At 41.6% G+C, this 20,554-nt stretch overlaps 1 protein-coding gene across 1 annotated transcript in view; it reads left to right on the top strand.

The window, feature by feature from the left end:
• Window positions 1-20,554, top strand: part of OBSCN (obscurin, cytoskeletal calmodulin and titin-interacting RhoGEF) — a 167,003-nt gene that overhangs the window by 114,539 nt on the left and 31,910 nt on the right. Inside the window, exons 78-94 of the mRNA XM_072328332.1 lie at window positions 481-547; window positions 1,632-1,651; window positions 1,956-2,084; window positions 2,848-2,987; window positions 3,729-3,929; window positions 4,224-4,306; window positions 5,021-5,194; window positions 6,600-6,759; window positions 6,898-7,014; window positions 7,734-7,898; window positions 9,284-9,442; window positions 9,983-10,160; window positions 11,822-11,935; window positions 12,285-12,452; window positions 12,726-12,828; window positions 13,418-13,547; window positions 14,626-14,731. Of these exons, the coding sequence (XP_072184433.1) occupies window positions 481-547; window positions 1,632-1,651; window positions 1,956-2,084; window positions 2,848-2,987; window positions 3,729-3,929; window positions 4,224-4,306; window positions 5,021-5,194; window positions 6,600-6,759; window positions 6,898-7,014; window positions 7,734-7,898; window positions 9,284-9,442; window positions 9,983-10,160; window positions 11,822-11,935; window positions 12,285-12,452; window positions 12,726-12,828; window positions 13,418-13,547; window positions 14,626-14,731 (2,214 nt within the window). The remainder of the gene's footprint in view (window positions 1-480; window positions 548-1,631; window positions 1,652-1,955; window positions 2,085-2,847; window positions 2,988-3,728; window positions 3,930-4,223; window positions 4,307-5,020; window positions 5,195-6,599; window positions 6,760-6,897; window positions 7,015-7,733; window positions 7,899-9,283; window positions 9,443-9,982; window positions 10,161-11,821; window positions 11,936-12,284; window positions 12,453-12,725; window positions 12,829-13,417; window positions 13,548-14,625; window positions 14,732-20,554) is intronic.

Raw genomic sequence — 20,554 nt, forward strand, 5'->3', positions numbered from 1 at the left:
AAAATAAATATGATTTCCCTGAATTAGCCATGAATTTTCTTGCCTTGTCAATGATGATGCTCTTAACATTTATAGTGTTTCAGAGTTCTGAACCTAGCCTTCATTAAAAGCTGCATCTTTTCTGTATAAAGAACAGACAAGTCTGAAAAAGAACCACATGAACCACAAAGAAAAAAAGAAAGACCATGTAAAATAACTGTCATCATTTAGAAAAGTATCATCGCTTACTGCTCCAAGAGCTACAGCTGCATAGCTTGAGCAGTGTGGGGAGATGGGACAGAGCCCTACATCTGTGTGAGAACAGAGAGGAGCAAAGCATTTGTGTTGCACAAGTGGTAGCATGCATCCCAGCTGAGGAAATGTTAGTGGGGCAGGTTCAGTCTGTCAGTATTCCCAGTAATCCATGTCTAGAAAATGTGTCTACAGTAAGCAGAACGTCCTACATCTGCTGCCCTCTGATTCTAAACCCTAATCTTGCAGTGAAAGAGGCTGAAGTCCTGACCCAGGAACGTGTGATGGTATCAGAGGCCATAATGACCACCCTGGGGTAAGTGGCTGAAGCAGAGCAGTGCAGCTATCGTCCCACAGAAGTTAAACAGTGAGAAGTGAGGGGCTTAGTGTCTACAAAGACAAGCAGACTACTTCCAGTGAGGATCCTGTACATGGATTCTGAATACTAACATCTGCAGTACTGACCACTGTTTCTCTGTAACTCATCTTTCTCCATCTTTAAAATGGGACTGACCCTTATCAATAGTCCTTCATACTGGGCATACAGAACATTTATTGATGGACACAAACAAAACAGTTTGAGGTCCTATAAATGAAGCATCCTATACATGCAGTAATACATATGTCAGTCATTTCTTCACGATTATCAAGGAAGATGGTGCAAGAACAAAAAAAGAAGATTTAGTTTGTTTTGAATAAAAGTCTTTCTTCTTTTTGTCCCTGTATATAACAAGGGGGTTGGAACTAGATGATCTTCAAGCTTCCTTCCTGCCCAAACCATTCTATGACTCCTTTTTGTCTCCTAACCAGAATGCCAAAAAGATTAACAGGGTTAAGGCCTGCATGTATCGAAAGGTTCTGCTCACAAACTTCTCACCTGCAAAGACACATGAAAAACCTCTCAACTTGCCATTCTTGGCTTGAATATTGGGGAGATACGTTCTGAAAAGTGGTACCCACCCGAACCCACCTTAGCTTCTACAGTCCTAAAGGAAACGACCAGTTTCACTCCAGGTTGTCAATTTGCAGAGTGAATTTCCCTTCCTAAGCATCCGTTTGCTATGTGGAATTGTCTGTCTCTCTCCATTGACGAAAAAACGGTCCTAATTAAAAAACAGAGTCCCAGTTGAACTAACTGACACTAGTCTGTGTTTCTCGGAGGTTTATAGCTGGTATTCCTCTATACATGTTCTGTTTACTACACGTTGTCTTTATCAAAGTTGATAACTGAAGCTTAGGAGATAGTGGTTAAACTCTGAAAGTAAAGTGCCCTTCTTCCTGTGTACAGGAGAGGTCTTTTCTCATTTAGGACTTATTACTACATGTTTTAATTTAACTTCTAATTCTGCTTTTCTCCTTTATTTTCTTTTTTTTTTATTTATTTATTTTTTTTTTTCCAGAGCTGTTCATCCCTCTGAAGGTAAGATGAACTTCTTTTTTCTCCTACTACTGCCTTTCACATCTACAGCTGAGATTGCCTATGTGTGCCATGATAAACACCTTCTGTCTTTCTGTACTCTGAAATACTGTATTTTTGGGGGGACTCTGTTTGTGAGTAAATTGTTTGGAGGAAATGTGAGCAAGCAGCATTAAAAGTAGGGGAGGTGAAGAAACTGAGGCCTTCCTTCCTTCCACAGAAGTTTTGTTAATAATAATAATCATTATTGTTATCATTGACTTTCCAATGCCATGCTTCATGCACAACAGAAAACTGTATTTTCCAGGAGATCTTGAAACTGGCAGGGAAGGTGTATCCAGAACCCCTATTTCATTAGCTGATGTTGGAACCGAAGAATTCTTCCAGAAGCTCACCTCTCGTATCTCAGAAATGGTGTCTGCCAAAATAAGTCAGGGTAAGCAACCTGGCAAATGCAATTTAATTAGTATAGAACATGTAATGCTTTCTTAGTCACCCTCTGGTCTTTAAGTATGAGGAAGATTGGTAAAGCAGGTTTTGAGGCAGCCATCTTGCATAAGCATGAACAGTAGTAGATGTTTAGTACCAAGAATTTCTAGTGAGAGGCCATCCAAACTGTCCCAACTTAGTCTACAGTTTTGAAGCAGCAATAAGCTATGACTATGGACTGAAACAGCTAGTATCCATTTTTAGCATCCAATGTTTATTTGAGTGAACAGGATTAAATATAGGCCTGTGGGGGCATAAGGCAAGTTCTAAAAACAGAAGTTTGTTTTGTACATCTTTGCTTTGACGTGCAATGCTTCTGAGTCTGAAGGGAATCCTGCTTTAAAGATTTCCCATGTCTTAATGTTCTTAGTTCCTAGGGGCATTTTTAGTTCAGACAAGGCTGAAAACTGTGCTGTTCTTATGAATGACATGAAAAAAATCTAGTTTGTTGTGCCCTTTTTCTTGCAGTAAATTTCTGCCTTGAAACTCAAGTTTGAGTGTAATTATAATGCACACAGGAGGCACATAGCCTCACGCATAGAGATGTTCCACTGTTTATTCCACCTTATGAACCAGAAGGATATCACACTAAACAACCCAAGTGTTCCTCTTGGGCAATGCTTGCGTTTTTAACATTGAAAATTATTACGTATTTGCTTAAGGTTCAAATAGATCTTAATTTCATACTTAGATGTCTCTCTGCCTTTTAGCTACACTCCGAGTGCCAGGTGCAGAAAGTGATGATGAATCCAAAACCCCCTCTGCATCTCCTCGCCATGGTCGATCCAGACCTTCATCCATTGCTCAGGAGTCCTCCTCTGAATCTGAAGATGGGGATTCCAGAGGAGAGGTATGACATCTTCTTGGGTGGTGCTGTTTGGAGCCAGGAGTTGGACTCTCAATGGTCCTTATGGATCCTTTCCAACGTGGGGCACTCTATGATTCTATGACCTGTATGGATGAGTTTCACACAAGAAGAAAACCTCACTTAAAATTATCAGTCTCCACGGTTTCCATCCCCTTGTGGGGTGTGCCTCATTGCAGTGGTACATTTAGCAGTACAGTACATGGGATGTACGACATAGAGCACAGTGAATCAGATTCTCATGGCGCACTCTGTGACCTGAAACAAATCATTCAACTCAACTTGGACAAAATTTACCATGTATTTTTTCTTCACCATTCCAGGAAGTAAAAGCTTAATTTTCTGTGCCCTTGGACAGTTAGCAGAATAATTTCGATGAGAATTTCTTCCCATGGGAATAACAGTGAAAACTTAGTGAAAATCCAAATGTTTGGGATGTTTACATCAAAAAATTTCTTAAAAAAGGAGAACATGAAGAAAACAAATGGAACCTTTGACAATGTTGGCCATTCTTCAGGGTCGCTTTTCTCCTTTGTCACAAAATTCACTCATTACACACAACCCGAACACTTTGGACAGCTTTGAAAATACTGTGTTCCAATTGCAAACAGCGCTTCTGTTTTCCATAAAGGGGCTGGTAGATAAAACACAGATAATTGCTTCTGTTCTGTTGGTGTTGCTGTATTCACTTCAGAACTCCAAATAACTGTTGTTTTATCCCTGCAGATCTTTGACGTCTACATGGTCACAGCTGACTACTTGCCTGCTGCCCCTGACAAGGAGGCCATCACTTTGAAGGAAGGCCAATATGTGGAAGTCCTCGATTCAGCTCATCCCCTGAAGTGGTTGGTCAGGACCAAACCCACAAAGTCCAGTCCCTCTCGGCAGGGCTGGGTATCTCCAGCTTACCTGGACAAGAGATTAAAGGTGACTGATCATGCTGTACTTATTTTCTATCTACAATGAAGTGGTTTGGTTGCCATTCATACACATCTCTCTTGCACAGCCTGACAGGGAGGAAGCCATTGAAGGGGTCTTGATGGAGCTTTTTCATATTCTCCATGATTGCAGGGGTACCCGGGTTTGAAAAACCTTACCATCCTCCAAGTAATTGCAAACTTCTGCTTTAGTAGTTATTGAAAGGGGTGTGAGGGATATCATGCAGCATGCACTGATGAAATCACTGTCAGATGAATGTGTTTCTTTTTTCTTGTGTTTTAGTTGTCACCAGAGTGGGGAACAACAGAAGTTCCCGAGTTCCCTGGAGAATGTGTTTCTGAGGATGAATATAAAAGGAAGCTTAGGTAAGCTCTTGTCGTTTGATATTTGCAATGCTGAGTCTTGCTGTCTTTTGATGTAACACAAATGGCATTAAGGTACTCCTGTCAGAGCTGTTCTTCTGAGATCTGCCATCCACTCTTTCTAAGACTTAGAATTTTTGATGTTTGAGTGATTCCTGCCATCAAAAAGCCAAGGAAAATTCCAGGCAATCTAAATCATAATGGAAGACTTGAAAGAAGGGTTTTAGTGATGGAATTCTGGAGGCTCAGTATTTCACACACAAAAAAAAGCCCAAACAAGCCTTAGAGTTTGGTACTTCAGTGTGTTCTATATCTGAGGATATTTTCTATTAGTGAAAGCTCTCACAGAAGCCCTGCTACAACTTTGTGTCAATCTCTTGTCGTGCACTACGTGCTGAGTGTTCTATCATTGCATTTTTGGAGGCGTAATGTGGCAATAAAGTTGCTGCTATCTACTTTACATGGATTCTTTTGTCACTCATGTTCTATTCCATTGCCTTAGCAGTAGATACCTGTGAGGTAGGGGTAGATGTCCCAACACAAGTGGGGTATCCAAGTTCCCTCTGTGATCAGATCCCTTACAAATCTGTTCAGCTCACTCCAGGATATTTATTCCTTTGATCAAATGTCACTACTTTCATGACGAAAAGACACTCAGTATGTTGAGGATAATAGTGATGATTGTTTTTTCTTTTTGCTTGTTCATTTCCCCTTCAGTGTTCTTATCCAAGAACTGTTGATCTCAGAAGAGGATTACATTCAAGATCTACAGTTCCTCCAGACTCATCACCTTAGGTACACTGAGACCTGCCCCAGTGTCCCAGGAGCTATTGCCAGTCAGAAATCCACCATCTTCAGAAACATTGATGATATTACTCACTTCCACTCCAGGTAGGCATCCCCGTGTGCCTTCCTTTAAGAGCAAAAAGTGGCTCACTTACTACTGATTTCATAGCTATGCCAGCTGTGGTTACTGTGAAGATTGTAGAGCATGGCAGTGTTGACATTCAAAAGAACTGATGTGCCTTTTTAGATGAGAGATGGTGGTGTGGCTTAAGTCAGAGCACAGAGCCAACACTCCCATAATACCCCTCAGAGCTTCAAAACTTCATGAATCCAGCTTATTTCTTACCCATTTAAGATATCTTAATTGAGAAACCATGAAAAATTATTTAAAAAGCAGCAGCATCTTACACTACAGCGCTGTCTTCACAGGGACACATTCATATAGAACTGATACCAGTGTTTATGCATTTAAACACACCAAGATATAGCAAGCTTCCCATGTACCACCTCATGCTACAAAGCATTTGTCTACCACAGGGTATGATTTCCTGCAGATCTGCTGTTCAAAAGTAAATTCTCAAGGTCTGGTCTGGACTACTCTTAATTACCAAGGAAAGGAAGTGTTGTGCAAGGTCTATGTGTGCTGGGCTTTCCAGTTCTGAGAGGGTTCCATGAGTTCTTCTCATGAAAAGGCATTATTTTTATGGAAAGTATCCATGAATAGCATGAGAATTATTCCTTTCTTCCCCATTTTCCTGGTTGTTGCAACTTCTGATTTACACGAGGGAGGCCAATAACACGCACACACAAAACTCAACTCTTCCTTCCAACCTAAACCGTTCAGTGATTCAACAACCAGTGTGCAATCAGCATCTGCCCTAATCAACGTGTGTTCCAGTTGGTGCTGACAGCATCCCAAGCAGGAGCAGCCAAGGGGGGTTTGAACAGGTGGTGATGAAAAGAATAGAGCTACTCTGGGAAAAGCACTATGAGGGGCACTGTTGCTATGAAAGGGAGGACAGTTTTGTGGGATATCTCCTTCTCCCTTCACTCTCCATTTGTTTTTTCCCAAAAATAACTTTATCTGTTGAAGTCAGTGCATGCCATCAGCTACCAACGCCGTTAAAAATCTCTTTGTATGTGAACTTGTCTTAATATCCTTTGTGCAACAGAGGAAGGATCTCTCACCACTTGCTTAGATGGTTCATTGACCCTTAAAACGAGGCATTAACCCAAGAGGTGTTTGAGGAAGGGCTGAATTCTCACTTTGTGCTAAACCCATGAAAACGATCCCTACCATCCTGCAAGGTATTCAAGCGAAGCAGGGCAGAACTTTGCTGGGTAAAGAAACATTGGAAGCTTAATGCAAACATGTCAGCAACCCTCGGTCCCCCAGCCATTTCCTTTGATCTGTGTTGACCTTAGCTTGTGCTGATTTAGAGATCTGGCTTTGTTCTAGCATCATTGCATTGCCTTCTCCTCAGTTATCTTTTTCTCTTTTCTTCCGCAGCATCTTCCTCCGAGGCTTGCAGAAATGTGACACTGATGACGATGTGGCCATGTGCTTTATTAAACACGAGGCAGAATTTAATAAGTACATCCAGTACCTGGTGGGGCGGGTACAGGCAGAGTCGATCGTTGTCAGCAAAGCTGTCCAGGATTTCTACAAGGTAAACAGCAACCAAAGCACCCCTTGAACCTGTGTGAGGATTTACTGTATGAACATTTTCCCAAGCATAATCCTTACCACTGCTGTTTATAATAATAATTTCTCATTCTTCTATGTTTTTGTTTTGTTTTTTTTCCAGAGATACACAGATGAAATTCTAATGAATGAAGATCCTTCACAGACGCTTATCCCACCATTGCAGCACTATCTGGAAAAACCCATCAACAGGATCCAGCAGTATCAGACTATTATCAAGGTAAAGAACATATGCTATGCTTGTTTCTGATAGCTTTATGTTCTGCTTTGTGCAGCCTGTGGGGAAAAATCCTTCTTTATTTTCTGTTCCTTGGCATCCTTCTGATGTAACTACTGTCAAAAGCTTGAGTAAATTGAGGCAGTAGTCACTGTTATTGACAGTACTCTCTAGTTTCATGACTGTAAGTCCAGACGAAAGTTCACATTTCTAATGCCACAAACCAACCCCAACCCCCAGACCACAGACAAAAGCTTGAAAACAGCACTTTTCAATAGTATTTATCATGGGAAGTAGCACAAGAGTATCCAGAAATAAGACCATCTTGCCAAAAAAGCCAAAATGTACCTTAGCTGTACAGAAATGAGCAGTTTGGATAGTTTAAAGAAGGATCAAATTAATTTTCTGATTTTGAACACCTGCCTGCACACGAACATTAAAATTTTAAGGATATCTTGGAACAGAAAGCAAACATAGGCTCTTCCCGTGTCTTCAGAGCTGGAATAAAGGCGCGTGAACAAGTATGAAAGGAAAGAAATAACTGCTATTTCGTGCTTTTCTATCCTTTCGTATTTCTCTGTAATGTCTACTCTTATTTTAGCATTGCCCCGTGAATGACATTGTCAGGGTAAGCACTAGAGGAATACAATGAGTACATTTAGGATTGTACTTATTTTTTTTTTTTTTCACTGCACAGTAATATTCACATTGTTTACCTACAGGAATTAATCCGAAACAAAGCAAGAAACAGCCAAAACTGCACTTTGCTGGAGCAGGCTTATGCCATCGTGTCTGCACTCACCCGAAGAGCAGAAAACAACCTCCACGTCTCACTCATCGAGAACTACCCAGGGACCTTGGAAAGCCTTGGTGAACCCATCCGACAGGTAACTGTGACACATGCACCTTATGTCCTACCAGATGCTCCATTAGAAGCTCCATATCTGAAACAGAGTACTTGTTTATTGCCTTTCTTGCTCATCTGTGTGACACATCCCAGTAGGTAGGAAAGATGAGTCTACTGGCTTGACAAAGGCTTAAAGAACAAGAGTGCAGATGCTTGTGGGCCAGCTCACATGTGATGTACTTATTTCCTTTTACAAAACTCTCATCACGTAGGAAAGGATCTGATTTGCCTCCTCCCTCCCCCCATGATTTTTAAGTATGTTATTCCTTCTTCATCCTCTCCTATCATGGGCAAAATACATGGAACAAAGTGGACCAATTCCACCTTCTTTTGAAGAGGTGGAATTTGAGGAGTTTGCAGAGCATGTCAGTTCAAGGTAACATAACATACTTTGTACATTCTCCAGTGAAAATCTGTGATCAGTTTATGTCATTTCAAAACTATTCACGTACCTTCAAAAGCTTTGCCAGGTGACTCGTGGAATAGCAGCAGAGGAAAGATAACCTATCTATTAAGAAACCAGTGTAGGACTCCAGGGGAGACTTTATAGCTCTCTACAATGACTGAAAAGGATGCTGTAGCAAGGTGGGGGTTGACCTTTTCTCCCAGATGACAGTGATAGGATGAGAGGTAATGGACTCAGATTGCACCAGGGGAGGTTCAGGTTGGATATTAGGAATAACTTCTCGGAAGGAGCAGTTAGGCACTGGAAGAGGCTGCTCAGGGAGGTGGTGGTGTCACCATCCCTGGAGGTCTTCAGGCACTGTGGAGATATGTCTCTGAGGGACATGGTCAGTGGGCATGGTGGAGGGTTGGGTTGGGTTTGGACTTGGTGATCTTAGAGGTCTTTTCCAACCTGAATGATTCTTGACTTTTAGCATGCTAGCTCAAATTCCTGTCTCTTTGTAGACTTACTGCATCACGTGGGTCATTTACTCTGCCTCTTTGTGTCCCCTCTCTTTCATGAGAACCACAGTGTTCTGTTGGGTAGAGTTGTAAGGTTAATTGCAGCAATTGTGGTACAGTCTGGTACAACTCAACTGTCTGCAGTTAGACACCTGATAATAGAATCACACTCCAGATGTGCCCACTTGTCCCAGCTGGTGGCAGGGGGAACCCATCTCATGGGGTTCATGAGGATACAGAAAATGAACATCCTGCTCTGGTGAAGGAGATCAAATGAGCGTGTAATAAACCATGTTGTAATAAAGCAGTGGTGCAGAAGATAAGGATGTAATAGTAAAAAAAAATAAATTGTTATTTCTCAAAAATTTATTATCTCCCTGCTGAAAAAATGGCAGTGTGATATCACCATGGGAATTATTCTAGTTGCCACCATTTGCTCTTCCTTATTTTTCCTGCCAGGGCCACTTCATTGTGTGGGAAGGAGCTCCAGGAGCTAGAATGGCATGGAAAGGACACAAAAGACACGTCTTCCTCTTCAGGAATTACCTTGTGATCTGCAAACCAAAGCGAGACACGAGGACAGACACCTACAGTTACATCTTCAAGAACATCATGAAGGTCAAACAAATAAAAAGCTTTTTAGAGTTCTTGACTAAGCCCATTGCCAACCCTTCAACATTAGACTCTGGGGCAGTTACGTGTCCCACTCTGAGATACCCTTTAATACTGGGCATGACTTACCTGAAATATAATAATTACTGCCAAAAAAACCCTTCTATTTGCTATTCAAAAGTCAGAAATACCAGGGGAAGAAAGTGTTGCAGAGTGACTCTGGTTGCTGTTCAGCCAAAGCCCTGCTGCATTTCTCCAGCAGTCAGACAATTACTCTAATTTCCTCTTTTGCTGTTAGAGCATCTAATATAGCTTTGATGGGAATGGCATAAATAGTGTCCACAAAAGAACACCAACAGCAGGAGACTTGCTGGTGTTTAATAAATGTTTCCATTTAAAACCTGTATTGATGTTTCTGGCTTACAAAGGCTAGGCCCAGATCTGAATCGTACTAATCTGAGAGATTTCAGTTCTGGTTGGAATGCAGTCCGACCTGAAATGAACAAAGGATTTGTGTTGACTTTCTTGCGCTCCTCCTGTTTGCAGCTAAACAACATAGATGTGAATGACATTGTGGAAGGGGATGACCGCGCCTTTGAGATCTGGCACGAGCGGGAGGACTCAGTCCGCAAGTACCTCCTTCAGGCTCGTACTGTGAACATCAAGAACTCCTGGGTGAAGGAGATCTGTGGCATTCAGCAGCGAATCAGCCAGCCTGTCTGGAGTGAGTATGGCTTGCTTGGGACTGGCTCCCTGGTTGAAGAGTTTTTTCAGAACAGATGGAAACCATCTAGGGTCGTCTGCCACCTCCTCAACTGAACAAGGTTTTAACCTTCCCACAGGTTAAAACCACATCACTGCTCTAAATAGCTATTCACACAGCCTGACTGCAAGCAGTAAGCTTTAACTGAAATGATTATAGTTAAGTACTCCACCTGAACTAGGGTAGGAACCTTGATCAAATGCATAGGATATGACTCTCTCTGTTTACCATCTAGAGAACTAAGACCATATATCACCAAAGTGATCAGCTTTACATGATGGCGGTCCCAGAGGACCTGTGTGATTTGGAGGTAATAGCAGAGCAAGTGAATATCTTTTTTATTACTGTTCAGTGTCCATAAACCAAATATGTAAAACACAAGGTGATGAGCTGAGAAGAGCTGGCTGTTCCACTGCCACTTCAACACCGCCCTTACACAGGTTACCTTTGAGGATCAGCCACAGGCTGAAGTTCTGTCTTCCTATTTAGACATCCTTGCCAATAGAAGGAGAGTTTTCCAGCACGCAGTCATGGAACCTCAGAATCACATGGGTTGGTAGGGACCTCTAGGGATCACGAAGTCCAACCCCCTGCTAAAGCAGGTTCCCTAAAGTAGGTTGCAAATGAAAATGAAGAGAGAAATGCAATACTGAATCACCTAAAACATGAATTGCAGTTGGCACTAGAGGTGAATGTATTCTGGCAGGGATTGCAGGAGAGTAGACAGTCACAGGACTTGGTGACAAAGACCTCAGACCACTCAATTGGAAAGAGCCACAAGGTTTGAACCACAGCCCTGCTTCTAACCTTATCAAGGCCCTTGTTACTTCATCAGGTGTCAAACACTCCACCCTCAGCTTCTGCTTACATTGCCATGCCCGGGCACATGGATTTGCTCTGGATTGTCATAGTATCATCCAGGTTGCTTCATCCTCACTGTCATTTCAGGCCAATTTTTAATCCACAAATTTTTTTCAACAGGCATATGAGATTTTTATTGTCCATATATAAGCTAGAAAAGGCATAATTTGCACCACAGGAAATATAACACTTTAAAGTGTCAGAACAGAATTGGTTTTAGCATATATATGCTGTAAAAAACAGAAGTGTGAACTCTTCATCGTTGTGCCTTTAGTGAGATGCTCTAATGAAGAAGACTATAGGAACACTATTGCACAGTTTTGCATGGTAGGAATAAATGAGAAATCTCTTAACAAAGCATAGATTTGGCTGTATGGAGACCAACAGAGTACTTGTTTGGCTATCAAGGGTTTATTTTAACTGGGGAATTACTTTGGCAGCTTTGCGTGTTTGAATAATGGATATGCTTGCTTACACAGCCAAAAATACTTCCATGCCAGCAACAAGTTCATATTTTTATGGCCTATCTTTAGAGCCAACAACAAACATGTATCAGGCTGAGTTTATTCTCAAGTAAGCAAGAACAGCATGTCACATTCTGTAATGCAGTGTAATGCAATGTAATGCAATGTAATTTCCCAATTCAACTTTCCCTTCTGAACCTCACAGAATTCCAGAAATGCTATCTTATCATCTTACCTCGCAGCATCCATCCCACAGACCTTATCCCCCTCAGGGATAACCTGTTGATTCTGTTTCAGTTCCTCCAGACTTTGAGGAAGAACTGGCAGACTGTACAGCCGAGCTGGGAGAGACAGTGAAGCTGGCTTGCAAAGTGACAGGAGCTCCCAAGCCATCTGTCAGCTGGTACAAAGGTATGAGAAGCACATCAGGAAACACGTACTCCCAAGTTTCTTCTCTCTGTGCCACGTTATCAGTGGGTAATCTAAAGGCTGGTCACCTAGAAATAACTAATTCTAGCCTTACCGTTAGCTCAAAGTAATATGGATCTTTCTGTGACAAATGATATACTCAAATTGTGATTTACCTACAGGAAGATTTTCCTTTGAGGGTGATGAAGAGCTCATTCCTCAATTGATAACTGAAAAACAAATGCAGCTCTCATTCCTCTGAAGTGGAATTGCTGGATAGAATTCCCATGGAGAAAACATAACTGATACTTAACTATTTACAAAGACTTTTTTTTTTCCCTTTATTTTTAAGATGGAAAGCCAGTGGAGGTGGATCCCCATCACATTATAATAGAAGATCCTGATGGCTCCTGCACATTGATCTTGGACAACCTAACAGGCGTTGACTCAGGACAGTACATGTGCTTTGCTTCCAGTCCTGCTGGAAATGCCAGTACCTTAGGAAAGATCCTTGTTCAAGGTAAAGATCTGCACAGATGTGTTGTTTCAAAGGGCAATGTAATTCCTCTAAGCATGAATATGAAGACATTCTGGAAGTTCTGTATAGCATGCAAGAGAGATTAAATTGAAGATAGAGTACTAGTGAAATCTCAGGTCAAAAATGAGGCCTTTACTGTCTTGTGCACTGAGACTGTGAGAATTATCTGGTCAGGGACACATCCTTTCATCCTTTGTATCTGTTAGAGCATGGTCATATTGGCAGCTGTTCATTACCTTTACCTTTGCTTTGCAGTGCCACCACGGTTTGTGAACAAGGTTAGAAATGCTTATTTTGTGGAAGGTGAGGATGCTCAATTTACCTGCACTGTTGAAGGAGCACCGAGGCCTCAGATCAGGTCAGTTCCTCGAGCAGCTTGGGGACAAATCCCACATTCCCATTTTGTATGGTCAGAAGACCCTCCCTGCTTGTTTTTCCCAAGTCACGACCCTTTCTTCTCTGAGTTTTCCACCTTGTTACCATCCCCATGCTGGCTTTTTCCAGTCCCATTCTTCCTTAGTTTCTCAACATTTTTTTTTTTCTAGCTAGAATCTGAAACAATACTTACAGATAATGCTTAGATATAAGATCTCATGCCCTGGCAACATTTTATCATTGCTTTATTCTCCTCGTCCTACACTTGAATCAAGCAAACCGTCTGGGATAATCAGACAGAAAGCTCAATATAATATAACTTACCATGATTAGAAACACATTTCCCTACATTGGCTGATGAGATTCCTTGAGGAGGGTCTCTGCACCCCACGTGCTTCAGTATCCACATGTGATCTACCTTCCTGCATAACCGTCTTCCAATAAACAAGCATTTGTCTAATGATTAACTGCTGAGTTGCGTGCCCACTGTTCTGACAGATGGATCAATGAACTGGGAACCTCTTGACACTGCTTATTTTTCCTGGCTCATATGAAGTGTTTTCCCCACGCAGATGGTATAAGGATGGCACACTGTTAAAGGACACAAATAAATACCAGACTTTCAGTGAACCACGGAGTGGTATAACAGTCCTGGTGGTCAAGAACCCTTCCAATGAAGATATGGGACACTACGAATGTGAAGTAAGTTCAGAGAGATTTAGAGATCTGCTGACATTATGTAGACTGGAGAAGTCACTGCACTGAGGTCCATTGTGTGAGATCAGTGACTGAGAAATCATTGCTGCATGCCATATCAAAAAACTGATACAAGTCAGGTTCTCCCTAGATCTGGACCTTGAACGTCCAAAAGCTTGGGATGACTCTGATCTGAGAGTTTGTTCCTTGAGGTTGTTCAAGTAATGATAGAGCGAGCTTATTCTGGAGCTTAAATCCACGTCTCTAGAGATGCATCTTTTGAAGTTTGGGATCATTCTGGTGTGATTATTTTCTCAGGACCACCTTTAAACTAGAACAGACTTATGTCAATACAAATCCAAAAGGAAGAAGTAAATAGAAATGGAAAGCACGTCCTTTCCTGTATATTTAGCAAGCGTTCATGGGAAGTATCTCACAAAATTGGAATGAATGTGCTGCAAAGTGTTTTGTAAAACGTCAGTCATGGCCTGTGTACTCACAATAATAAAACAGTAATAAGCTCTCAGGGCTCAGCAATTAAAGGGTACAGGGCTCAGCTTATAGCAACGTCACCATCTTTTCCATAGATTTTTTATGTGATCTGATCCAATATAAAGACTTCTACTAGAATTTTATCAAAACCACATCACCTGGCTTCTGCCAATAGCTGAGATTCCAAGATCCAGTGTTGCCTTGGTTGAGTAAGATTCAGTAGACTGAAGGATGATTAGGAGTAAAACCAAAACAACACAGATGTTTAACACAACTGTTTTACTGCCACTTAAATGGCAGCAATCTGACCTCTTGGTAGAGATAGTTACCTTAGGACCAAATCACAGAGCAAACAATGAGTAACTAAACTAGCTGTTGTGCCATAACTTGTCTGTATAAGTCATTATGGTAAAGCATTATAATGATCTTACTGAGCAGCATGCATTCATTGAAACTGTATTCAGATCTAGGGGCACACATTCATCTGTTTCTGTTGTCATGCAATTGCAAAGTACTTATTGTTACAGAATGGAAAGGTTTTATTGTAGGAAAGCATTCTGCATTTTATTCAGTACTACATGATTCTCTTTAGCTGGTGAACAGATTAGGGTCAGCAAAAAGTGGAGCAGAACTTTACCATCACAGTGCTGCAGCCCTGACCCAGGAGAGAAGAGGAGACCAAGCCATTACCATTGAAGGTATGGTCATTGTCCAGCCCTGTAAGTATGTCAGTGTATTACTCTAAAACCATCTCACTGAGGTTCAAACATATTTGCCATCTTATCCATGTTGATTGTTGGTGTCCACGTATCTGTTTGTCCATTGAGATGTGCATGGGTATATTGCAGCCCAGCCATATACCCATCACCATCTGTTGATTTCCAAATCTGGCAAATCAGCTTCGTCATATAATGTTCATGAATGCATTATATGAAAAAGGAGGCATAAATGAAGGGTATGTCACACCACCCAAGAAAAATGTTTCTATTCCTGTAGCAGTACTTGGACATGTATGTCAGCCTGGCAGAACACAAGTTATGTTTTCCTGGCAGAGAACAGGGGCCAGTAAATGAAGCCACAGATGTACTGTGATCCTTTCCTGAGGTGCTACTGAAAACCTTCTGAAGTTATTAGGAAAGGAGAACTTACCGCTGTATGTCCTGCACAGTGTTTCATCTCTTAGCTAGGACTATTCACATGATCATAGAGTCTGTTCTGTTTTTTTCCATGCATCTTTCAACCGAATCAGTAGGGTGATATGGGCTGATCTTACACCATCCAAGAACGCATCTCTTTATTAGCACTTTAACTTCCTAAGTTGCCTTCCTAAAGATACCTTTTTATTAAAGGAACTTCCACAAGCTGTCTGCTTGGTACACAAATGTAGATTAGTGGCCATATCTGAGAATGGAATATTCCCTAGCCTTCAAAATTGTTTCTTCGTACATGTTAGAAGCATCCTTGCGTAGCTGGGCATGAACCAACCAATGCTGACTCTCTTGAGCAGCTCCCAGAAGCAGTTCAGGAGAGAAAATAGCCAAGGGACAATAGACAGTCAGTAGCTTACTGTTTTGAAGGGTGAGAGAGAGGACTAGGACAGGCACAGGTCATTCCATGCCAACAAATACTGTTGTCAGAGAACTCTTCCTGATGCAAATAGTTGTGACACAAGCAATGAAAGCCAGAGGTTTGCCAAGATCTCATCGTCAGTGTTTTTATATTAACTCAGGATAATAACAAGAGTTCAAGTGTACTTTTGATGTGGCTTGAGTGTTGTTATCTGCATCCAAGTGAGAGACATCAAGTACAAAGACCTCCTGACTCAAGCAGCAAATGCCCAAGGTCTGGAAAAAAATACTCCGGGAAAATGGTGCTCCACTCTCCTATTTTCTTAACATTTTTTCCCATGTTGTCCCTATCTGAAAGACGGTCCTGGTCAGGATGGAGCGCTGGGTCAGCCCTTTGTGGACACTGTTAATGCATTGCTATACACTAAGAGGATTCAGACACACCAGGGCATTAAGAGCAGCATCCAGATCTATGTATTCACTTGTTTTGGTTTTATGCTTGCTTTCCTTGTGATCCTTTACCAGAGTACTGTAAATCAGCAAACAGCATTGCAGGGAGAATGGTGTTTGTAGAGCAACACTACAATTGTTTTGGTAGCATAAATCTTGAAGTACTTTAATGCTTTGTCCTTGCTGAGACAAGGAGAGGAAAATAACTTACATGCAGTATGTAGAGGAACATAAATTACTGTTCAATGTCCATGAAGTCTCCTTGTGCCAAGGCAGAAGATGCTATAAAAGCAAAGGTTGTAAAACAGCTCATGGGGTTACAAATGTATACGTTCAGCCCTGAATTAATCACGTGATATCACTCCCACAGCCATAAACAAAAAGATTTTGTGAGCTTGTTGGAAGCAATGTAATTGGAGCTTGTTGTTATGAAATAGTCTTTGGTCTGTGATTCGCAATTGACTCAGCTTGGTAATAGGGAAAGAAATAGATCCCTGAGTGACCTCTGGGGTGAAACAGTGGGAGCTGCTCCAAGCCAACCAAAGCAATGAGCAGGCTCACCATGATGGCTGTTCTGAGCAGAATCAAGATAAGTTTGGCACAATACACTTGTACAAAGAGGGAGTTCATTGCTTCTTTGGGAATCAGTGACCACTTTGATCTACCTATTGAAAAATTAAGCTCATCTGGCAAAGAACAGGAAGATGGATGGATCTCAGGGAAGGCTTTTGCTTTCCATCCTTACAAGCTTTTGTCCTTGTGAAAATTGGACTATTTATAACTTCACCAAGAGGGCTACATTACTGCTGTGCAGTTTTACTTCATCAGGAAATGGCTGCTTTGTCTGTTTTCCAGTTTACCTGATTTATAGTTGGTTCTGGGAAATGGCTATAATAAGAGACTCCTGAGACGCCCAAGGGGCTTTGGTTGCAATTGTGTTAGTTTTCATTCTCCTGCCTTTCCTGTAATGTGTATTACACCAAGCCAAACCTACTGTCACAATTGAGATTCCATTAGTACAGTGGTTTACGGGCCCTGACCTGCAGCCAGTGATGGTCATCAGACCAACACTTGGGGTCTCAAAAGCAAAATTCTTGCCATTAGGTTTAAATTCCTAGTATGGAAATTTGCAGATACATCGGAAGGATCAAAATCAAAAGGATGGAAACCACTGAACTAAAGGATCCCCTGACTTCTGCCTTAAGTCACACTTGGTTTTTGCACTGAAGTCAACGGAGAGTTGCATTAAAAATCCTCTTTCTGTGGATATTTGAAGAATTTCAGACACTTTAAAAAGAAAAAAAAGAAATGTAATGGAAAGAAGATCTGTCTCTTTGACTTCAAGTTGACTGTCTGCTTTGTGGCCACCCGCCTTGCTGCTTAACCTTCATACAGCAAGTCTGACCCAGTGTGGGCTGGCGTGCTTTGGCATCCCTTTTTAACATGTTGTTATTGCAATTCCCTCATCCCACATTCACTAATTTGTTTGTTAATTTTCCCAATACAAACCCAGTGTTTCTGAGAGGTGCTGAATTTTCATCTGGGCAGGCAAGTCTAGGACAGTGAGTAGAAGGGGAAAGGATGGGATATTCAAATGAAGATAAAGAAAACCTTAGAGAAAAGTACTCAAAAGCTAGCATAGTTACAGCAAGGCAACAACCATCCCTATAGCTTTGCCTCAGTTCTCATGCAGAGCTTAGGGCAGATTCAATTACCTTGTAGTCACCATTCCTGGAGGTGTTGGGGAAGCACAGAGATGCACTGAGGGACATGGTCAGTGGGCATGGTGGGCTGGGGTTGGACAAGAGGATCTCAGAGGTCTTCTCCAACCACAGTGATCCTATGATTCTACCTGGCTTTTGATAACGCCCCTCTTGCAAGCCAAATCTCCTGAGGCTCTCAAATGTAAGACTGCCCTGAGATCCCCATTCTGGAATTGGCTTTAGCAGTTCACGTCAGATTTGTGCACCCTGTGCTATGGGTTCATCTCTGAGGTGTATTCAGGGAAATGGGTTCAAGCTTCCGGGAGTGGGAAGAGTGGAACTTAAAATCTGTGAGAAAGGCCACATTGGAAACCAACTTTGAAACATTCAGACAAACCAGAGCTGACTTCCATTCAAATGTAGCCTAGATGTTCCATAGCTCACAAGGCAGCGATTGAACGCATTAACCAAGGAAGAGTCTGGCCCTACAGAAGCACTGGCTGACCCTAATGCTTACAGCTTTTAACCTGCTTCTCAGGGGCTCCTGCTTTGCAAAGCTGTTTTCCTACAATGCTCTTTAACAAGTTGAAATGATAAATCCAGTGCTAAAATTTCCTCTCGGGAAAACAGGCCCAGATTCTCTCATCCTACTTTCATGTGGTTCTATCCTTTACAGAGGGCTACGTAAATCCTCCCTCACACCTCAGATGCAGCACATACAAAATAGATGTATTCTGCAGTGAACTGCAAGTCATCAGGACCCACTTGATCACTTGAAATAGGTTGTTCACAACAGAACTGATTCTCTCACTCTTTGCGATTTTAGGGATTTTATTTTTTCTTAATTTGCAGTTCACTTTGAATTTTACCAAATGGAAATCATCAGGCTGGTTACAAGGCTGCAAACCAATTGCTGGAAAAATTGTTTTGAGATTAAATTAAGTTTCTTAGAAACTTTTCTAGCTTATTCAAGGAGAGGTGGGGCTTGATGCTTATTTTTTTTTTTTCCCAGATCTCACATAGGTTCAGCCGTTCAGAATAGGTCCTAAACAGTCCGGTTCTGTGTCTCAATTTTAATCCAGCAGATAAATATTTATAGAAATTAGGAGGAAGTTTTTCACCCAGAGGGTGGTGACGCACTGGAACAGGTTGCCCAAGGAGGCTGTGGATGCTCCATCCCTGTAGGCATTCAAGGCCAGGCTGGATGTGGCTCTGGGCAGCTTGGTTGGGTGGTTGGCGACCCTGCACATAGCAGGGGGTTGGAACTGGATGAGCACTGTGGTCCTTTTCAACCCAGGCCATTCTATGACTCAGTAAGTTGGGGACCTTCTGAAAATCTCCATTAGCTCTTTACGTGCTATCTTTTGTGTTTTCAAAAACATCCTTTTGAACAAATATTTGCAAAGTCACTGAATCTTCTATCATTTTTTTTCTGTATCTTGGCATGCCTTACAAGATTCTAGCTCAGCATTGGGGCAGGGCTCACAAGAGCCGCACACGCTAGAGCAAAAGGGAAGGAGCAGGTGTAAGTGTGCTACAGGGCTACCTCTGGGCTTCCTACAGATTTTTGATGCTCATTTTCTGTTCTGATGATGATGATTTTCGTTATCATTGTTGTCAGCTGGGATTTTGCATCTAGTCCACAGTAGGAAGCGTTTAGTGTTTGGGGGAAACTCTTCAAGCAAGTGAAATCACAGTTGAAAGCATTTCAGCTTTCCGTGATTTCCCATCTCAAAGCATTTCCAGGTTTCTTACACTATCATTACTGTATTACAGGGAAAGGAAAAAGGTAAAAAGTGCAGTACCTTGTCTTCTCTATTTGGCCTTCCAAACAAAAGTCAGTATCTCCCAGTAGCAAAAAAAAAAAACAACAACAACAACAGTTTTTGCAATACTGTTCTCAACACAACAGTTATTAGCAAATCTAAATTACTCTGTTCAAAGAGCATTTGAATCCTCATTCTTGGTCATAAAGGTGATGCTGGAAATAACCACAGAAAGCATGGATGGGATGGTACAGGCATTTGTTTTTACTCCAGTCTATTTTGATTAACTGAGCAAAGTTAATTTCATCATTTCAGCTTTTGCCTCTCTTTAACCCCATGCTGTTCATACTGTTTTCTTTGTAGTCACTGAACAAGAGACTAAAGTGCCCAAGAAAACCATCATCATGTAAGTGCTGATTATTTTTGTTTCGTTTTGTTTTCTGGTAACATTTGTGTTTTGCCTTGCTGCCTCTGCATGATCCAATAACAAGCTCGTGTTTATTGGCCATGCAAGTGTGTTCACCCCTATTCCGCCAGATCTGATGGTATTTTGTGTTATGCAAAGTAACCAGGAACAAAGGAACAGTCTGACTCAGAGCTTTGAAATATACCAACACTGGGAACTGGCTACTCAAAAAGATAAACAAACACAACAGTTACAGCCTACAATGTTTTTTGTGTGGGATGTCATCAGCTGTTAAAATCTTTAAGTATCTTCTTTCTCTGAAGTAACGTAACATAAGCGAGGGCGTAACTAAATTGTATGATGCTTGACGATTATCCTTACACGTTAGATTGTCAGGGCACCTTTAAGGAATTCAACTTGTGTCCTGTTGGCCACAGGTGACAAGGGAAGAGGAATTTTAGGGAAATGCATTTCCACAAGAGCCATTATTTTGCTAAAACCAGCCCTTGGCTTGGACACGACTCTAATAGTTGCCTTTTTTAGAAGTAATTTTGTTAAATGATGAGGCAGATTTGTGAAACAACAGCTAACATACGACTCAGCAAGTGCTTTGTCTTTCCTTCTTTCT

This window comes from Excalfactoria chinensis, chromosome 2 (assembly GCF_039878825.1).
Source record: "Excalfactoria chinensis isolate bCotChi1 chromosome 2, bCotChi1.hap2, whole genome shotgun sequence".
In the NCBI taxonomy this organism is placed as follows: Eukaryota; Metazoa; Chordata; class Aves; order Galliformes; family Phasianidae; genus Excalfactoria; species Excalfactoria chinensis.